This window comes from Athene noctua, chromosome 1, assembly GCF_965140245.1.
Source record: "Athene noctua chromosome 1, bAthNoc1.hap1.1, whole genome shotgun sequence".
NCBI classification, from domain to species: domain Eukaryota; kingdom Metazoa; phylum Chordata; class Aves; order Strigiformes; family Strigidae; genus Athene; species Athene noctua.
In genome coordinates, this window is record NC_134037.1 from 263,722,418 (window position 1) to 263,743,270 (window position 20,853).

General features: G+C 40.6%; 1 protein-coding gene across 1 annotated transcript in view; it reads left to right on the forward strand.

Annotated features, from left to right (window-relative positions):
- The window catches only part of PGM2L1 (phosphoglucomutase 2 like 1), a 41,120-nt gene that overhangs the window by 11,254 nt on the left and 9,013 nt on the right, over positions 1-20,853 (forward strand). Inside the window, exons 2-9 of the mRNA XM_074919337.1 lie at positions 5,834-6,001; positions 13,043-13,149; positions 15,368-15,452; positions 16,396-16,479; positions 18,060-18,253; positions 19,109-19,298; positions 19,533-19,627; positions 20,449-20,629. Of these exons, the coding sequence (XP_074775438.1) occupies positions 5,834-6,001; positions 13,043-13,149; positions 15,368-15,452; positions 16,396-16,479; positions 18,060-18,253; positions 19,109-19,298; positions 19,533-19,627; positions 20,449-20,629 (1,104 nt within the window). The remainder of the gene's footprint in view (positions 1-5,833; positions 6,002-13,042; positions 13,150-15,367; positions 15,453-16,395; positions 16,480-18,059; positions 18,254-19,108; positions 19,299-19,532; positions 19,628-20,448; positions 20,630-20,853) is intronic.

Below are 20,853 nucleotides of genomic sequence, written 5' to 3' on the forward strand. Positions count from 1 at the left end.
TTATCTTAGAGCATTGCTTTTATTAAGAAATGACTAGTTTTGTATGAAACAGCCAAGTTTATTTCTGCTTAAAACAGGAAGCTTTAGGCAGTCTTGTGCTCTTTGGGTGTTTTTTTTAAGGATATTAAAACCAACATCCAGACACTGTAGTTGATAATCTCTAAGGAACTTCTTTTGCTTACGCTAGGCTTCTGAGTTGTGATTAACGGGGTTTGCTGATGTACTAATCAAGGCAGTGGTTAAGAGTGGGCACTTCAGTTGTTCTGAGTTTGTGTTTCTAAGGTAATTGAGTTTGGTACTAACACCGTACTGCTGCCTTTCTTGGCTTCAGAAACTTGAGAAATTATCTTCTAAGCAGTGATCTGTTATTCTATGTATTAAAAAATAACTATTGGCAAATGGTTTGGGCTGGAAGGGACCTTAAAGACCATCCACTGCCAGCCCTGTGCCATGGGCAGGGCCACCTTCCACTAGCCCAGGTTGCCCAAAGCCCCGTCCAACCTGGCCTTGAACCCTTCCAGGGAGGGGGCAGCCACAGCTTCTCTGGGCAGCCTGTGCCAGGGCCTCACCCCCCTCACAGGGAACAATTTCTGCCTCAGATCTCATCTAAATCTCCCCTCTGACAGTTTAAAACCATCACCCCTCATCCTCTCCCTCCCTGCGGATGACGAGTCCCTCCCCCCGTTCCCGCAGCCCCTTTCAGCCCTGGGGGGCCGCTCTAAGGTCTCCCCGGAGCCTTCTGTCCTCCAGCTGAACCCCCCAACTCTCCCAGCCTGTCCTCACAGGGGGGCTCCAGCCCCCCCAGCATCTCCGTGGCTCCTCTGGCCCCGCTGGAGCAGGTCCGTGTCCTTCTGCTGTTGGTGCCCCCGAGCTGGACCCAGCCCTGCAGGGGGGTCTCCCAGAGCGGAGCAGAGGGGAGAATCCCCCCCTGGCCCTGTGCCCCCCCTGCTCTGGGTGCAGCCCAGCACACGGGGCCTTTCTGGGCTGCCAGCGCACGGGGCTGCCTCACAGGCAGTTTCCACCCCCAGCCCCCAAGTCCTTCTCCTTGGGGCTGCTCTCCAGCCCCTCCTGGCCCAGCCTGGGTTTGTGCCTGGGGTTGCCCCGATCCGTGAGCAGCTCAATGAACTACTTAAAGCTTCTAGGTAAGTCTGTTGCCTCAGCATCACGTAATTTCATCGGTAGGTGAGATTGATGGTGTTTCCTCAGAATTTAGAGAAGTACAAAAGGATGCTGCATGGTTTGACTAATCTGATACACCTTCCCAGTGCGTCCCGCTTCACGTGACGGGAAGGTTAGTGTTGATGGAGAGAGTGACTGTGCAGCGATACCAGGGACTTCAGAAAATCCACTTTGTGTACGGGTATGCTTAGACCTCCTTCATAATCCCAGTCTCTAATGTTAAAGTCTGTTGTGTGTTTTAACATTACAACAATTACACTTTGAAAAATGAACCTTCATAAGAGCTACTGTGAAACTTTCAGATGTGTTACTTTATTTCATAACTGTGAAGCATAACGGCAAAAAAATCCCCCCCCTTTTTTTTTTTTTTGTCTTTTGAGAATTTGCAATAGGGTTAAACTTCAATGGTGGAAGCTACTTTAGCTCTTTTAGCCCTACCTGACTGCAGTGCCTTTTGAATTTCTCAGTTTAGTATGGTAAATGGTGTTCATACCCAAGCAGTATGTTGCAAGAAGCTGTTCTGTAGGCTTTGAAGTTCCAACTCAGAGAAAAAATGAACAGCAGGAAACAGTGAAAAGCAGTGAGGATTGTGCCACAGGCGGTTGCAATAACTGCAGTTTTGAGATCAGTCTTCTCATGCTATTGAATGTGTAAGCCGGAGCGTGAGACACATCATCACCGCATCTAAATTTGCACCAAGTCTTGTAAAATTCCTTCTTTTTGTCACCTCGGGAGTTTCAGATCATCTGTGGAAAGCTTTGAGACTTTCTTCTTTAGTTTGTAAGTTTTTTTTTTTTTTTTTCATCCTTTATTCTTTTCTGATTGCAGGAAATTTTAGCTGAGTGTGACCTGAGCAAATTAAAATGTTATTTGGATGCTATTTTGGGTGACTTATTTTTGTTCCCTAAGAAATAAATAAAGTAACTTCAATAAAAAATGCATGTTAATCTATTTGTGAAGTAAATTTTTGCGCTGTTGCTTCAGGAAAGTCTCGCCTTGGTTTTGCAAAACTCCAGACCATAAACTATGTAATATACTACACGTGATTCTGTTTTTGCAGGCAAGCAGTATGGCATATCCTAAAAAGCTGTTAAAGATGCTGTGTAATTGAATAACCTTATTTTAAAGCAAAATTATGTATTGAATTATGATAGTGTGAAATGAGGTTTTCATGTAGTCTTGCCTCAGATTCTTTTCAGATTAGTCATTTGTTTTCTGGTTGACTGCCTATGAACAGCAAAAAGAGAAGCTTTCACTTCTGGGATTTAATATTTGTTGTGCCCCATTGCTTTTGTTTTATTTTTAGGCTTTTTTCAGCTGTGTTGTGAGTAATGGCTTGCTTTGGTTGCAGAGCCATCTGAGAGCCTGAACAATAATGGCTTGCCTTTTTATTTCAAGGCCCAAAGAAATTAAACTTTGGTTTAAATTCACATCTCATCCTGCTGGTGTTCAAGGCCTGTTATGAACATTTGGAAATAGCTTGTTAAAAAATCTGAAACTTTATTGAGGGTGGTTTTTTTTTTTTTTTTTTAATCTGAATGAAAGCGTGCAGGTCGTATCACTGTGCTTTTCCCAGCATTTTTCAAACCCTCCTGAAGAGCCTCCCGTGTTTCCCTGTGCTGCAGAGGCTGCCTTGTGGCAGGCAGCGTGGGAACTGAAGCTGGCTGACCTCTATTTTAAATGTCAGAGGTGCTTCACCCTTGCCTTCAGATTCCATTTGCCTTTTTTAACTGTTCCTTGGGACCCTGCTTGGCACAACACTGTTTTAGAGAAGCACTTGTGCAGCCTGAGCTGTGCTGTTACACAGCTGGAGTCGTTGTTTTTTAGAGCTGTTTGTCGATTGCCTGGGCTATGCAGTGTTCATAGGAGCTGGGAAGTGTCTTGTCCAAACTGGATGTCATGAGGCAGGTTGAGTTTCTTGATGACCAAATGAATTTACAGAGCTTTCAAAACCCCTGTGTTACAAAATAGGGGTATTTAGTTCTTCTTTCAAAACAGCATCCTGTGGGTGAATTGCTCCTTGTTGGTACGTAACAGGAGAGGCATCAATACTCTTCTATCATTGGGTTGTTTTTTTCTTTCCAACTTCTCTCATTTTCCCCCAGGGCTCCCCAAGCATGTCCAGGATAGTGTGGTTGGTATTGCTATGACTATCCAATTCTAATCATCATGGGTAATTAATATCAAGTTTTCTTATTTTGTCCCATTATTTCCTAGCATCAGCATTACCTGAGAGTGCAGAATAATTCTGAAGAAGAAGTAATGTGTGTGTAGGTGCGTTTTGTACACTTGGGATTTCATAGCTTTGACAGGGATGAAAGTTTAGGAAGATACTGATTGGACAGAGGGAGATTTCAATAATCAGTGTCTCTTACCCACCCTGCTGCATAACATACTGTGTGCTACATAGAATTGACTTTAAAACCCTCAAAGGATTGTAGCATTTCCTACCTTATGGTAAATACTCAAATTAAGCCGCTCAGAGGTGTGGATAATCACTCCCTCAGCTCAACTATGGATGGGGGTAAGTGTATTCTCTATGCGTGGAACTGACAAACACTTGCTATTCTTTCATAAATGCAGTGACTGTTTAAAATGGAATGGCTTTCGGATCAGAATTGCTTCCGACTGTTCTATTTAGCCAAACGTTTTCCTTGTCAAGCGGCCATTCATTTCAGTCACGGGTTTTAGATGCTAAAGGCACGGGGATGACAACCTTTTTAAAAATGTTCTGTCCCGATTTGTCTGGTGTTTGTATCCCTTTTGTTGGTACAAGGAGCCCTCCTGTGCAGATCAGGAACTCCCCTACGTAATAAATACTGAGCTCACCCTTGCATCTTTGCCCAGCTTCCCGCCGTGGTTGCGCTGTCCTTTTGCCCTTTTTCTAGGCATCTGCTGACAGTTGCTGTCAGGGTGCTGGACTCGCCAGCCCTTTGGTCTGACGGGGTGCAGCCTCTGTCAGGTAATGGCAGAGCAGCCGACAGGCGAGTCCCCGCTGCGATACGCGCTGTGCAGGCATCGGCACGTGACGGCAGGGAGCTGTCGGTTACAAAACGGTGAGACCGGAAAGGGAGAATGTCTCTGGCTCTTCCATATGAACCATAAGACTGTTTGTTTGTTCATAGGAAATCATTAGCTGTCCTAAGAACTTTTAGTATTTGGCAAAAACTAAACAAAAAACCCAACAAGAAAATCCAAAACACAAGCCGACCTCCAACCAAACCAATCTTTTCTTTCATTTTTAGCCAAAGCTGCAAACGACGACAAACGTGTTATAGGATGTATTTGATACACATCAAATTAACCGATTCACTTAGGATTTTGTTTTTAAATGTTCCCTGGGAGTAGGTTAGTGGGTATATATTTTGCTAGTTTTGGGGGAAAATCGTAAAGCAACTGTTACCTTTGTGTTCTCTAAGACCAACCAAAGAATTATCTCACTGACATGAGTACTGCTTTTGGGAACAGAATTTATTTTTTTTCTTCTTCAGAAAGATGCATTCAGTTACTTTGGAGAATCCTTTGTTTAGTGGCTGTATCATGTACCGTGTGTGAAATGCCTCTGACTCTTCCATATGACCATAAGATTGTTTATATATAGATATACATCAAGCTAACTGATTTATTTAGAATTTTGTTTTTAAATATTTCCTCTGAGTAGGTTAGTGGGCATATATTTTCTGGTTTTCAGGGCGAGTTGTAAAGCAACTGTCACCTTTGTGTTCTCTAAGACCAGCAATAAAGTTATGTTTCACTTCACATAAGTACTGGTTTTAGGAACAGAATTTATTTTTTTTTCTGCAGAAAGATGCTAGCTCTTAAAGATACTTTGGAGAATTCTTTGTTTAGGGGCCGTATCACACGCTGTGTGGGAAATGCATGCTTTCTGAATGTTTAAGTAATTGGGGAAATTTTTTTTAATTATCAGGGTTTTACTGAAAAGATTCTTGAGGCCTTCCTAAATACAGTTAAAAATCGAAGTTTGGAGAGTAGTGAAAGTGACTGTTATAATGATGCATGTTATACCTTTAAGACTAGGGCTTTTTTTTTTTTTTTAACCCACTCATATGCAGTGTATATACTGAGAAGGGAAAGTGTCAAAAAGGACTGGGATTTTCTGTCAGAAATACCTATTTTTATTTAAGAGTTTGTGGTAAATAGGGGCTTTGACTCTCTTGTACCCACTTCACTATTGATTAGTGGAATTTGAAAAGACAAGCTTTATTTTTGGATTTACAGTGTCACTTTTATTTTACTGTACCTGTTTACAGACCTTTCCTGCGGGTGGGGAGGAAGGAAATACTGCTTTGAAGTTAGGAATTCTTGTCTGTCTTTCAGCAGTACAGATCGAGAATCGTTTTACTTGCCTTGGAAAAACCTGTTCTAAAGCCCGTGCTCCTCACTTACAAGCTTCGTGTAGCTGGAAGGTGTGTTAATGACTAGGCAAAAGCATCATCATATCAACGGCAGCAAGAGCTCTTAAATCTTTTATCAATAAGGATGTTACAGAAAGGAGAATACAATAGAAATTTGAGTTACAACGAAGGCTAGGTTGTTCCGACAGGCATTTTATAGGATGGGTTTGAAAACAATAAGCTTATAGTTCAGATCCCGATGTCAAGAACTAAATGAAGACCTTAATCTTCTTTTGCAGAACCAAAAAACGAAAGAACAGATTGAAAGCTTGTTACAGAATGGAAAGCATAAAGAGTTACGGGATCGTCTCTGCTGCAGGCTGACCTTTGGGACTGCTGGGCTTCGCTCTGCCATGGGAGCAGGCTTTTGCTACATCAATGATCTCACGGTGATCCAGTCAACACAGGTAAGCCGAGTAGTTAAACAGGAGAGGATAGAATGGTTTCACGGTAAACGTTTGGGCCGTACAGCGTACGGGTGAAATGCAAGCTGGGGGTGAAACGCGGCAGCCGTTCAACAGGAGAGTGATAGCATGAAATATTTAGCGCTGAAAGAAAATAAAGTAGCTTGAACAGGTTTAACTGGGCATCCTAGGAGGCAGAATATAATCACCTCCACTGGAATTTGGCCAGTAATTAAAGTCTATTCTACTGCTCTGTAGTTGGAAATCATTAGCTGTCCTAAGAACTTTTAGTATTTGGCAAAAACTAAACAAAAAAACCAACAAGAAAACCCCAAAAGCAAACCAACCTCTAGCCAAACAAGCCTTTTCTTCCATTTTTAGCCAAAGTTGCAAACATACAACTTTGTATGCCAAATTTTATATACAAAAATAGCAGGTTTTACTAAGAAAATGAACAGGAAGTAAGATGAAAAAGAAAATATAGACAGACTGAAGAACATCTGTATTGTAAACTGTTTAATTTCTGATGAATCCTTCCAGTAACACACGTTGTGTTACCTACAACTGGATTGGATAGTTGTAGAAAATACTGTGGTTAAGTGCCCTGGCATTAGTGTAGCTTTGTCTGCAGCTCTTGGTGCTTTTTTAAGTAGAGATGCAAGAAAGTAATTTGAGATATGAACTTAAACTCTCACATGTCAAATCTTATGTTCCTATTGTATCAGAGGGGTCAGTGATTCGTGGTTTATCTAGGATTTAAGATTTGTGTATTTGGGTTAAAGATACCATTATAGAATTACTTGCTAAGAAAGCATTGTAGACAGCTGTTGATCTTTTTGAGGACTAGTTCTCTGAAGTTTGTTGGAGTATTTTAGGATGGACTTCTTGATTTAAATACAGACAGACACATGTTGGAACTTAGACGTAGCTCTTGACTGCCACTTTGGTAGTTGTATTTAGTGTTGTTGAAAAGAGTCTGATGGGATGGGTCTGCCTGTGAGGTAAAGTTTAGGCCAGGGAGGCTTTAGTCCTAATTTCCTCCTCTTCTGCCAGAGATTAGGCTCTGCTGGGACTAGATGGCCATTTAGAAGGGCACAAAAACTGGTACGTGTTGTTGAGCTGGACAGAGGCTGCTATGGGGTCACAGCTGATAGCAGTGCTGTGGTGGGGAAGACTGCTGGCAGACTCCTCACTTCTGACACATCTTTTCCTTGAACCATGTTTTAGGTGAGCTGTTTAAGTTGCTTAACAACCAGAAATACGATTTTCTGGACTTCTTCAATATCTTTTACTTTTTCCTCTGTTGGCTTTGGTCTTGCGTGCCCGAAGAGGGCTGGAAAATGGATCAGACTATTCTCAGTTTCCCTCCCGGCTTCTCTTCCAAGCAGTGTTAATGAGTTGTGTGTTGATTGTCTGAATGAATCAACCTGTTGATGCATATAAGGCTTAATCATCTCTGCTTTTTCACTGAAGCACTGTTTTGTTCAAGGACAGATGATCCATTCTTTCTCCAAGAACTTGGTCCCCAGTTGTCTTATTTCCTTCCTCACCTTTTTGATAAACACCTTTGGAAGGAACAGTTGGTGTTGATTTAGTTTTTGATCAAAAGCAGGCCATGCTCCTTTTCTACATTGCTGCCTTATAGTGGGTTTGTTCTTAAATTTGCTTATTGTATAGTACCAGCATGCTTTTCAGCTGATGTGTTCCTCTATCAGTTTTTCCCCCAAACAAGTAGATTGAATAACTACTCTTCACAACTAAACTTCATTAAAAAATTGATTCGGAGTACGTTTGCAATTGATCTGATATTATCCATACTTGGAGCACATGAAAGAAGAGTCTGAATTTGAACATTGATTTATCTAGGGTTGTAGTCCTGTTAAACTATCATTCCTGACTTGAAGTATGTGCAAGAATGACTATCTGTTGTGGTAAATATTAAGCAAAAAGGAGTTGGATTCTTAATCTGCAAAGTACGGCTTTCTCTCACCCCACTGAAGGTAGTGGGAGGCAAGGAAAGGCAACTGTTGAATCCTTTTGAAAACCAATAGCCTGAGTCAGTAAATGATGTTCTGTATTTCCTTATCAACATAAAAATACATGGGTATAAAATAATGGGTTTGGACTGTAAACATATTAAATATACTGAAACATACTAAATATACTTAAACATCTTATCTGTTCCCACCTTTAGTCTTGACTGTTGGAAATATAATGAACTGATATATTTGTAACCATTGTACTTGGAACATCAATAAAAAGTTTTTGTTATGACAAACCAACTAAACCTTATCTACTTTGTCAAGTACTTTTTTATAAATGGAACTTCAGCCTTATGATAAAAGGTGTTTTATTACATGATTTACAAAGGGATGATAAAATCTCTCATTTAATACTTAAAACACGGAGGTTGTACTCTGACAGAAGTCCCTCAGTAGACATGACAGAAATAATCTGTTTTCTGTTGGCTCAGGGTGAAGTGGTGTGCTTAAAACTTGGAATAGCTGGGACTCCTGAGCTGTTTGACATACTGCTAATGTCAGAGTTGTACAACTGGAGCCCAAACTCTTGTGGTGAAACCAAATTCCAATCAGCTGTTTATACAGGCCTTGGAAAAAAGAGAAGTAACATGTTGGAACTCATTGCAGGGTTTGAAACCCAACCGTCTATCTGACCATTTTTTTTCTCTTCAGTATCATCTTGGGTCTAACAGAAAGCTTTGTTTAGGTTTTGAACCTATAAGCTGGACACATCTTAGAATGATGCTTCCTTTAATTCTGGCCTTACTGATCTGAGTATGCCAAACTCATCTGCCACAAATACTGTGATGGTATGAACAAAACGTGCTGATGTGGTCCAGTGGAAAAAATGAAGTGATTAAGAAAAAAAAAAAAAAATCGTTTAAAAACTAGTAGTTTTGTTGCCAGCAATGGAATCGTTAAGAGTAGTAAAGTCGCTTTAAAGAAGCCCGCTTTGCGTTGAGGCAGAGTAAACATTTGGATAATGCAGAGGAAGAAACAGTGATTTTACTTTTTGGCCCGTGCAGTCTGTTGAACTTGGAGCCGCTCACGCTCCGAGCGCCTGGGCGCTGCGTGCTGCCTTTGTGTTGCCGGTCTCGTGGAAGCAGGACTGAACTCGGGTCGGGTGACTGATACACATTCTTGGCAGAAAGTGAAAAGTTTCATTTTGGTCAGCGGGGAGTGTGTTTGTAAGTTCAGCTTCATGGGTATTACCGGTTTCTGGAAGCACCAAACTGGGTTGTATTCGCTTGCTCCCTCTGTGGAGCTTCTATTTTTAGTTGTTTATTAAAGCTGTATATCAAGTTAGAAAAAGCAATCTCTGTGAAGAGGATTAGAGCTCGTTTCTGAAGTAAACAGCATCAGATTTAATCTCTTTGTTTGAGTACTCTTGTTTCAGAAGCTAAGGACATTAAAGTTTTGCTGAACCTAATCTTAAAATGGGCAACTCCGTCTCTCTCTCTTTGTCCTTACCTGCTACAAGAATAAATGGCCATTCAAAAAACCAGACTTCGGTGTAAATTCAGTCAATTAAAATAAACCTTAGTTAAGTTGCATGCTTAAGTGCATGCTGTGTTCTTCATTGCACGATGATATTGATACCACGAGAAGTCAGATCCAGAATGGTACAGAGTATCCAGCAGTTGCTTTTGACTCGTCTGAAGATCGTAGGTACACAGCCTAGGCATAAAGCCTACATTTTCCTGCCCAAGTATTGCTTCTGTCCTGCTGAACTGATTGCTTTCATTAAGAGGTAAGTAATCCCCGGCCGACGATTGGTTTGTCATTGTGAACATTTTTTGAGTTTCCTGTTGCTACATAAGCAAAGCTAAAGGTAATAGCTGAAGGGTTTAGATACTGGACTTCATAAAGCCGTTACTATCTCTCTTGATTTCATCAACCAACAACCTGTCCATCCCATTCTTGATATCATCACTTCTCTCTTGATCATAAGGGACTGGACACACAAGAGGATTATTTAAAATATAGCAGTAGAAGCAGACTAGATGTGTCTGTGAATTTTATATAGAGAAATCACCTCAACTGTGCAGTGCTACAAATATTTGTAATACTTCAGTGCACCTAAAGAGAATTTGGCTTTAGATCCACCGAGACGGCTGTACATTTGTATGTTGACACTTGCTAATAAGTTATTCATTCTCACCAGGTACATAATGGCAAGATGTTGGGTATCTTCAATTTAGAAGCAGTAGCTACCCCAGGTGAAATTGGATGGGGACACTATCCTTATAAAAAGGAAATAGGAATTCTTTAAATTGAGAAACTTAATTTAAAAAGGACTTATCCCAAGAGGTGTTGGAGTTACTAACGACCCTCTGAGGACGGGTGGATGGAACCTGGAGAAAAATAAATTGAGTAGATGGTTCAGGTAGTGGAGAGCCTCTGCATTCACTTCCTCTCGCTGTCATTTTAAAATTTATTTTTATTTTAATTTCCTTTTTATTCCCTAATATTTAAAATTTTGTATTTTATTTATTTAATAAAGGTATTTGGATAGTAAACAAGTGCTGTAGGACTAGACTAATTTCAGCTGTGGGATCTTTGGCTAAGCTTAAGGTATTTTGTTCTCATACTGCATATTGTGTTGTCTTAATTTCAAGCAAAACTTCTTCATGGCAGAAAGTAAAGACGTTCCTTTTGTTATTCATATGAAATCTTTGATCCCTGTCAAACAGCGAAGCGGATTTAAGAGGATGTCCAGAAGAATCTCACTTCACCCTTGGGGAGAGTGTTAGATTGTAGTGGCACCCAGTAGCTGCCAAAAAAATCTCAGGCAGAAATAGCTGGGATGAGGTGCGGGGGAGAAAGTACAGAAGATCAAATCTACTATAAAAATCAATATAGGCCCTTACTTTGCAACAAAAATAAATGGCTTCTGTGTTTGAGGAATGGAGGGAACAGAAAGCTGGGAGATGTATTAGAGCCAAAAAGCCAACCCAGCTATGGTGGTTGTTGTTGGGAATTAAGGGGTGAGGAGGAAATCTGATGTGCAGAATCCTGGGGATGCCCCTGTTGTGGGAGAGCTCCTGGGCAGGGGGTGTGGAATGGAAATCGTGTGTAACGCTTGTGCTTTTGTAAAGAGTGGTGTGTTGTCTGTAGTGTACTGACTTTATGTGGATGAGAGTGTTAGTTGTTCTAGCTGAATTTACCTTGATTCATGCTGCTTCTCAAAAAGTTCATATGCCTCTTTTTTTCTGCTTCTAATGAGTACCAGTTTGTCTAATAGGATCCTGCTGCTCCTCCACGTCTTTTTCTGTGTAGTTTCTTGAGATTTGAAGAACTAGTACAGCTAAAACTCTGCATTGTTCCTCTGATCTCAAGTTACTGCTAGCTTAAATAAGGATCTGTTGATAAGAAATCTGTTGCTCATCTCTTTAAGTGTTAGTCAATCTGTTCAAGTCTAATTTGAGCAAGTTTTTCCCATTCCTCTGTCTCATACTGCTTTACAACTGTGAATGAAAATTCTTAAAGTTGTCAGGGCAGCGTGAACATGTTTGTATATCAACACGTTTCAGTTTGGTGTGAAGGTGATTTCAGCTGGCCATCATGCCATGGCTCAGCTTCCAGTTCTGTCAGGGTTCAAAGATTTTTATTTATTTAAAATGTTTTGTTTGTGGTTTTGGTTTTGTTTTTTTTTTTCCTCTCCGTGAATCCCTCTGTAGAAACACTACATCTGTGGCTGAAATGGTTCTCCAAAGAGATGCCAATATCCACTTGTTTGTGTTTGAAGTACATTCTTTGGCGGAAAGGGAAATAACCATTAAAAAAAAAAAATGAGCTCAGTTGGATTTCATGGGTAGGAGTCAGGCTGACTTTCCAGTGGAGAGATCGGTGATGCTGAGTCAGATCCAGATAAGGACATTGCAGAGAATTGCACTTAATTCTGGAGGAAAAAATCTGTTCAATTCTAGTGCAAAACACCCGCCCCCCTTCTATCAAGAGGAAGCTTATACCCTGTAAGAGAGAGCCTTTGTAAGATGAGCTTGGCTGTGGTAAGTTCAGGGTGCTGGGGAAGGCTGGAGCCTCCGGAAACTTCCATTAGCCGTAGAGCATCCATCTTCTTGTCTAAACCTGCTAATCCATCCTGGGTTGTTTCTCTGCTGGATCTCCAGCGAGATTCTAACTGGGCAGTGAATGGGTGTGAGGGCCCCGGGGAAGGTGAGGCTGCAACACCGCGTAACACACTCTTTCAGAGAGCACCTCTCTCCTCCTGGTTGGAAAAAGAAGGGGTGGCTGGCTGAGGGGCTGTTTGTTTTTCTCTTGTGTACGTTTTGGTGCATATTTCTCCTCGCCCCCAATGTGTTTTAACATTTTCCTCCCTTGATGCTCCCCTTTTTTCTCCCTGCACACGGGGGTCTTCTCTGATACCCTGCCATTGGAAATGCTCTGCCTCGATGTATAGAAGACTCTACTTGTATTTGTGCTGTTGTATCGGCACACTATATAAATAGAGGACTTTAAGACTTTAATCTGTCTACCTGGAACAGGTCACTAGTAATAAACTTTCATTTGAAGAAGTGGGTAAGGAGGAAGCATCCTTTGAGTGCACAATTAGAACTCCCCCCATGGAAGCAGGGCAGAAAAGGTGTTTGACTGCTGCTAACCTTCTACTGCCTCAGTGGATGGACTTTCAAAAAAATGGATTTTTCTAAACTGGGTCTTGAAGATGGTTTGAATATGTAACAGCACAGTACAGATTGAAACCAAGTGTTTGCTGCTTGAGGGTTTTGCTGGCTTGAGCTTTCTGTTTATGCTGTTTGGTCACTTATTGTTGTACTGGTTTTATTTCCCGCAGCTGTTTATCTACTTGCTTTCTTTTTGTGAACGCTTTGGAGAAAAAGAAGTATGCTGCTTTTGTGAATATCATTATTGACGTTTTTGCTGAGCTATAATTTGCCTACTGACGTTATAAATCCTATGTAAAAAATAATTTTTAATGTTTGTGTGCTGCACTAGAGCTAATTCTTCCCTACTTTTTTTTTTTCTCTCTTTTTTTTCTTTCCAGGGGATCTACAAGTATCTTGAGAGGTGTTTTTCAGACTTTAAGCAGAGAGGCTTTGTTGTTGGATATGACACACGAGGTCAGGTGACCAGCAACTGCAGCAGTAAGAAGTATGAGTATTGATTACATTTGCAAGACTAGAAATTAAATTGTGGCTTTAAATGCATTCCGTTCTATCAGAATATTTTTGTCATGAACTGTGCACACTCTTTCCCTTCCCTTAGTCCATTTAAATAATAATGAAGAGAGGCATGAACTAAAGCTTCTGTAATACCACTTGCCAGCAAATGTGGAATGTAAGGCTAGTCACTTCACCAAAGAATTTACAGTCTAAATGCACAAGAACATTAGGCAGTCGTTAAGAAGTTGATATGCCCGGAGAGAAATTTGAATGTGAAGGTAAATTCAGAATACTAATATCTAGCTTGAAATCACTAAGTATTAATGCGCTATTGTTAACGCTGTTGTTCCTTTGTATTATGCATCCAATTTAAGCTTGCTTGGGGCAGAAGAATTCTACCTGCAGCCTACTGTAACCCCGTATTTTGGTACCCTTATGCTAGTCTGTGAGCTCGGTGTATTTCCACGTTGGGAATATTTTACTTGGAATCCTTAAAATGTAAACTTCCAGTGATGCCAAATTGTGCTCTTTGCAAGAAAAGGGGAGAGAGGATCTGTGAAAGAACTGCTTCCTAAATTCTGTAAGGAATCCTAATCCCTTGTCGTTGGGGGAGCAAAACACATGATGTTATGGCATGCCTTACAAAAAACCCAACCCAGTAGCTAATTATTATTTAGTTAATGAGTAGTTAATTATTGTAGCTAATGTAGTTATTGTAGTTAATTGCTGTAACTAATGTAGTTATTTTTTATTATTATTTTTGTCAACATGTCATATTCTAGGGATGTAAATGCTCTTGGTATAATAGATCACAGACTCTAGTGACTAAAAATTTCTCCGTTCCCCTGCATTCTGCCTCTCCTCACCTGCCTGCCTGCTCTTCAGATACACGTGGCACGTTATCCACCAGGCTTTGGCATAAGGATTTTAAACTCCTCTATTACGCTGTGTTTGCAAGGCTGTTACCCAACTTGTCTGGGTTAAGCACAGCTTAAAAATGTGAAAGTATACAAAAGCCATTCCTTTTCAGCCACACAAAGCTCGGAATTCAGACTCGGTGAGAGCGCAGTGTTTCACCTGTCAAAGGAGCAAATCATTTCTCAGCTACGTGTTTCTTTTGCCCCTCTTGGGATGGCACAGAGTTACAGCAGTGCTAAACTCAAACTGAACCACCCCAGAATTGGATCAGCGTGTTTATCCAGCACTATGAGCAGGAGAGCCCCGTTCTTTGCATCAGTTCCAGTGCCGAGGGAGATGACAGACATCTGGCTGTATCCTGTAATTAAGTTGACGTAAATCATTGTGATACACGAGCAAAATTTCAGAAGCTTCAGCTACCAGCTGAGCTCTTTAAACTCTTTTAAAGTGGTTTCAGGTTACGTTTGATAGGCGCTGTAGTGAAATTCTGAGTAACTGAAACTTCGACTACAGTACACTCATGATGGGAGATAAGGAAGCAAGTATTCCTGTTTGCCTGTAAAAATGAGCGAGAAAAGCAAACTTCTGCTGTTTAATCTCTCATCTGTTTTGACTCTGAGACTTCCCATTAACTGCCAAGCTGTGTGTACCTGACCTGAAAAGAACAGCTTCATATCAAACAGTTACCTGAAAGAGAATGAGTTTCCCTGCTGCTTAAAAGTTTATTATAAAGGCAAGGTTTAAAAACACGGGTGCTGTTACTGTTCTTAAACTTTCTGGAATAAGAGTGTGCGGGTTTGCAGAAGTATATTTTAGGAATAGATCTGCTTCATGGATCTTGTCTGAAGCTGCTGAGCAAGGCTGGCAAACAAGCTTTGTGGTGTGGGATGCTGAACCTTTTTTCCAACCCTGCTGTTGCAGACATCTGGCACTTTAAACTTTCTGGGAGATTGGTTCTGTCCTTGAATAAAGGACAAGTGTCACACCAGTACGTTCTGTATCTTTGGTTTTGATATCGCTGGTTTGTTTACGGGGTTGACTGAAGTGCCTTGTGCTCCTCAAGCAATGGGGAAAAAAAAAAAAAAAAAAAAGCACTGACCTGGATTCTACAGCCTGAAAACTGCATTACATTGGTTTTACAAACTGTAGGATACTACTCTTGGTGTAAGCTAAAAAACAATAGAGGGATTTCAGGAACAAATGAAGGGAAGGTTATGGTAACGCCATATGGCTGTTGGATTGTTGGGGGGAGTTGGGATGACTGACTCTTTTCTTTTGCATGTTGGTAGACTTGCAAAACTCACTGCAGCAGTCCTGCTGGCTAAAGATGTACCCGTATACTTCTTTTCCACGTATGTCCCTACACCTTTTGTGGTGAGTCATCTTCTTTTTGTATTGTTGAACCAGTTAAGGGAGTCTTTAAAATTTACTAAAAACATGAACTAGCAATTTTCTTCTCAAATTCCATTATTTAAACAAAAAAAATACAGCTTGCTTGGTATGTTTGGCTCTTCAAGGAGGCTGTAACAAGAATGTTGCTGAATTGTCCTGTGTGCAGATAGAATCACACTTCACCCTAAGCTGCTGCGTGAGGGCAACAGTTATTGCAGTCCAGGGTTTGCTCTGTGAGTTACAGGTGAAGCATTCTGCGCCTCTTGTATTTGGTGCGTAACCACCTGGGTGTCGTAAGGGCCAAAGATGATATTTATGTGTGGGAATATCACACATATATAGGGACTATGACTGGAACTCCTTAGAGTGGAAGAGATGAAGGATTGTCTCTACTTCTGATATCTCAAACCCCAGCTTTCTGTTCTAGCCACAGAAGGTTTTTTTTGCAGGGTTTTAAATCCTTGTTTTCTATTCTGCAAACTTCTCTAGTGTGCTGTGTATGCTGTGGGTCTTGTTTTGAGGGGAGGGCTGAAAGGATCAGATGCTCTTTAGCTGGAAATACCCATGACGTGTCTTTCAACAAGCCTTTTGGTGAATTCCTTCATTCTGTTCCAAACTGTTTTCTCTTGCTCAAATGTGCAATCTGAGCGTAGACTTTCTTTAGTTGGCCAGTTAACAATTGTGTTTATGTAATTAGTAAATAGAATAATGTTCCTATGCAAGAGAATACAAGTTTTCTTTCTATTACTAGCTACAGGAAACAGAATGAGGAGCATTCATGTCTACAATTTCAAATAAACTGGTGAAACACTAAGAGCCACTTCTCCCGTAGCATCCTATTGCATAACTGTCCTAATAATATAATGTTATTTGTGCCAGCGGCAGAACTCCTGAGTCAATTGACATTTCTGGGTTTCCTTTGTAGCCCTATGCTGTTCAGCAGCTCAAAGCTGTGGCTGGTGTGATGATCACAGCATCCCACAACAGGAAGGAGGACAATGGATACAAGGTAGGGCTTGAACTTGAAGTTCATAGCATGTCACAGCCGGCTCCTTTCCGGTGTTACCTACGTGCCTTTGCAGCTTCTGGAGCACGTGTGTGTGTACATTAGAAATGACTTCAAGTAATTAATCCTTCTATAACTTGAATTACACACGCTTTCTTCTGCGACTGGAATTTAAAACCACACTGTGTATCTTGAGCACGTCTCTTGTGACATTCCAGAGTCTAATCAGCAGCTGAAGAAATGTTTAAGCAATTTATGATGTGTTCCTGTCTTAGACTTAAAAATTACTTTAAAACTAAGTTAGGACTTAGGTGAATTAGTCCAAATAGTAGGTAACTGTGCTGAAGATGGTGACGGTTTAAGTGTTGAATAATAAAACTTTGTAGTAGTGTGTTGCTCCTGTAAGGTTTTTCTGGGCGTTGAAAGAGATGGGTGGCTTCATTTTGAAAGCTTGGAATAGTATAACCATCCAAAATAGCAAATACTGCTTATGCAGTATTGTAACACAGTATTTTCTTTCTAAACTTTATAAGAATCTGAACTAAACTCTAAACTTCTACTAAGCTTAGCATTCTAGAAGCTTAGTAACAGATCGGTGAGTAATGGCAATGATAGGAAAACCAGACTTGCTCTGCACAAAGATAACTCTTGGAGGTGATTGTACTGCACTTGTCCTCTGTGGCGCAAGTTGTAGAGTACTTCACCAGTGTTTACTTTTGTGTAACTATAGCAATGAGTAAGAAAATAAGCAACATCAGTTTTCCAGGTGCTTCATTTATCAGGAAGCTATTCTCTTTGTGTCTTCTGATATAAAGCATTTTATTCTCATCAGGTTATTGTTTTTTCTAGTCCTTCACAAGAATCATTTTATCTTTCACTGTTTCCCGTGTGAATTCAGCAGCTCCTGAAGGTTTTGGACAATTTTAAGCTAGTTTGACAAACCCATAGTTTTGCAGATAACTGATTACTTACGGGTTTCGTGAAAGCCAGTGGGTAAGAAAAGAGAGACAGATTGGTCTGAGTAGAAGATCTGCACTGTGAACTCAACCGTGCTATTGGAAACAAACTGTGGGAAAATCAGCATCTAAATAATTCTCTAACAAAGACTTCTTATAGTTCAGGATTTGATAGTGTTTCCAGCTGAAAGATCGCAGTTGTTCAGTTATGGAAAAACATGTACCTTGGCACACTGCTTATCTGTTTTGCTTTGATTTCAAAAACAAGTTGTGCTTCTTTCTCAAAAGGAATGCCAGGTTATGTAGAAGGTAATGTTTTTCTTCTGTTACAGTTTGCACAACACTCTCTCAAATGTAAGTGCCCGGTTTCGGTTTCTCACGTCTTGATGATTTCAGTCATAACAGCTCAATACCACCTTTCTTGAAAATAGATCGTGCTGCTGAGTAGCTATCATCACATCAACTGGGATTCCAAATGACTTTTGAGGTTCAAACCAGTCTGATGCAAGCCTTTTCTGTATGGCTTCAGGAAGCAGGAAGTATGCAGAATCCTACAGCTAAAAGAATTTATCAAGTTAATAATCTTTGTAAATAAACTGTGTCTTGTTTTCCTTAAACTTATACCAGGTTTATTGGGAAAATGGAGCACAGATCACCTCTCCTCACGATAAGGAAATTATAAAATGTATAGAAGAGTGCGTTGAACCGTGGAATGGCTCTTGGAATGAGAATCTAGTAGACACCAGTCCCCTTAGACAGGATCCTCTGAAGAAAATTTGTGACTGTTACATGGAGGATCTGAAAAGGATCTGTTATCATAGGTATAAACCAAAATGTACTTAAATGATGGTTTTAAATAAGCTCTGGGTGACATGTGGAAAACTAACTGCTGACAGATAGACTTCGATAGTAAAGCTTCTGATTTGAGTGTAGGGGTTGGGCAGTCTTCCAAAACTTTAATATTTTCAGACCTGCCTGTAGTGGTTTTTATTACAGCGACTCGATTTCTGTCCTTATGGTTCACAGAAGCCAAGTGCTCCACTCTGCCACAGACATCACTGTCTGCTTGAGGCGGCTGTTCTGTGCTCTTCATGGTGGCAATAATTTTTGGTCATCTCCCCGTTCTGTCTCGCCCTGTCCCTCCTCTGATGTGGCATTAAATTAGGACTAAACCATACTTGATAATAAAACCTTCGGACACTAAGCTCCAGTGAAGCACCCTGATGTGAACCATTTTGTGAATAAAAGGCAGAAATTCAGAGTAAAGGTGAGGTGTACATGTGTGGAACAGAGGTGAGAAGATTAACTTAAAGGTTGGGTGGGGCAGATGACAAAAATAAAAGGAGGAGGATGTATAATGTAGGTAGAGTAGAGCCAGAGCAAGATCTTGAGGGTGGTGGAAGAGCTTGGGTTTGATGCAGAAATTAACAGTTCATTCTTGGGAGAATTTCAGCCCATTCAGCAGAAGGTAAATATCTACTTTTCCAGGAGAGGCTTTAACCCAGCAATTTCTAGTGAAAGTCCAAATGAACACTTTTCACTCATTCCTACTTTGAAATGAATGCAGAAATCAGCAGAATAGTACAAAGTGTAATTGCATTTTCTTTTGCTTTCCCACATGAAAGTACTCTTGTTAAATAACTGAAATCTTACTGAAATTCTTTTTTCCTTCTCAGGGAGCTAAACATGCAAACAAATTTGAAGTTTGTTCATACCTCTTTCCATGGAGTTGGACATGACTACGTGCAGTTGGCTTTCAAAGCGTTTGGCTTTCAGCCCCCCATTCCAGTACCTGAACAAAAAGATCCAGATCCAGACTTCTCTACTGTCAAATGCCCAAATCCTGAAGAAGGAGAATCTGTGCTGGTATTTTTGTTTCTACTTCATCACATTTCTCTGTTTAGATATGAAACTTTGTTGGCAAAAAAAAAAAAAAAAAAAGAGACAAAAGATGAGAATGGGAAGTACCTGACTTTCAGCTTTGTTAATACAGTGGGCAAACTATACGAGATTTTATTTCACTCCATGTTATTTGTAAGTAGGAAGACTGTGGATTTATTTTCTCACATGATTTCATTCCCCCCCGTCTTTTCCCACCAGGAGCTGTCATTGAGGCTTGCAGAGAAAGAAAATGCTAGAGTTGTAGTGGCTACTGATCCAGATGCAGACAGACTAGCAGTGGCAGAACAGCAGAAGTAAGTGATGGGCCCTCAAATTTTACCTCTTTCTGCAGAAGAGATGGTGAAAATTGCAGAATGTCCCCAAATGGTAGACGGGCACACACCTTCAACCCACTCTTTCCTGTTGTGACTTAGTTATTCAGGTATTTTTCTTCCTAGCTTCATCTTTTGGTATAGCTCCACCTGAAATAATGTCTTTTCAATGAAATCAGTTAATAACTCAGAAAAGATTAAAAATTTATCCAGTGTTACAGTAAATGACCAAATAAAACTTAACTGAAAAGTTGCATGGTGACTAAAGGCAGTAAAATCTTTTTGTTACTGGTGTTTTTATTAGGCAAACAAATTCTGCCTTGGGACAGTTAGCTGTTGTAGGCTTTTTTTGGGTGTTTTTTGGTGTGTTGTTGTTTTGTTTTTTTTTTCCCCCCCCCTGGCATCTTCATATTGAATAGAAATTATTTTTCTTCCACTAACAGGCCAAAATTCTGATCATTGTGTAACTGTCTATAATACGTGATTGCTCAGGCATTGCCTGACTGCAACGTATAGACTGCTGTACTTCTGTCTGATAAATTAAAAAGACCTGAACTGTTTTAAAGCTGACAGTAAGGATACTTAATTGGTATCTTTGCTTGCTAACAGAATGCACTGGGCTTGTAAATCATTGAGACGTGGTAAATGTGGAGTCCTGTTGGTACGGTGGCTTTGTATAGAGCAGCTTGTCAGTAGTGTGCTCGGATTCCTGTTGTTCCAGTGACTGCAGAAAGCATTTCCCCCTGAGTGGATGCTCCTGGGAAACCTGAAAGAGCTCTTAACATTTTCTATCCTGTCTGCAGTGGCTGCTGGAAGGTGTTCACTGGCAACGAGCTAGCAGCTTTGTTTGGGTGGTGGATGTTTTCTTGCTGGAAGGAAAACTGCTCCGAAGATGCTGATGTGAAGAATGTTTACATGTTAGCGACCACAGTCTCCTCAAAAATTTTGAGGGCTATTGCACTTAAAGAGGGATTTCACTTTGAAGTAAGTCTGGGTTTTACGATATTTTTCTTTTTGTTTTTTTTTTTTCCCCTAAACATTAGACACGTTTAGGATTCAGCTGAACAGGGTGCTGGGCCATCTTCTCTAGACTCTGCTTTTTTGCCATGAAATGTTGGACCAGATGATCCTTGAGGGCCCCTCCAGCCTGATAATCTGTGATTCTGTGTCTTCTTGGCAATCAGATTTTACTCTGCCATGTTCTCCAT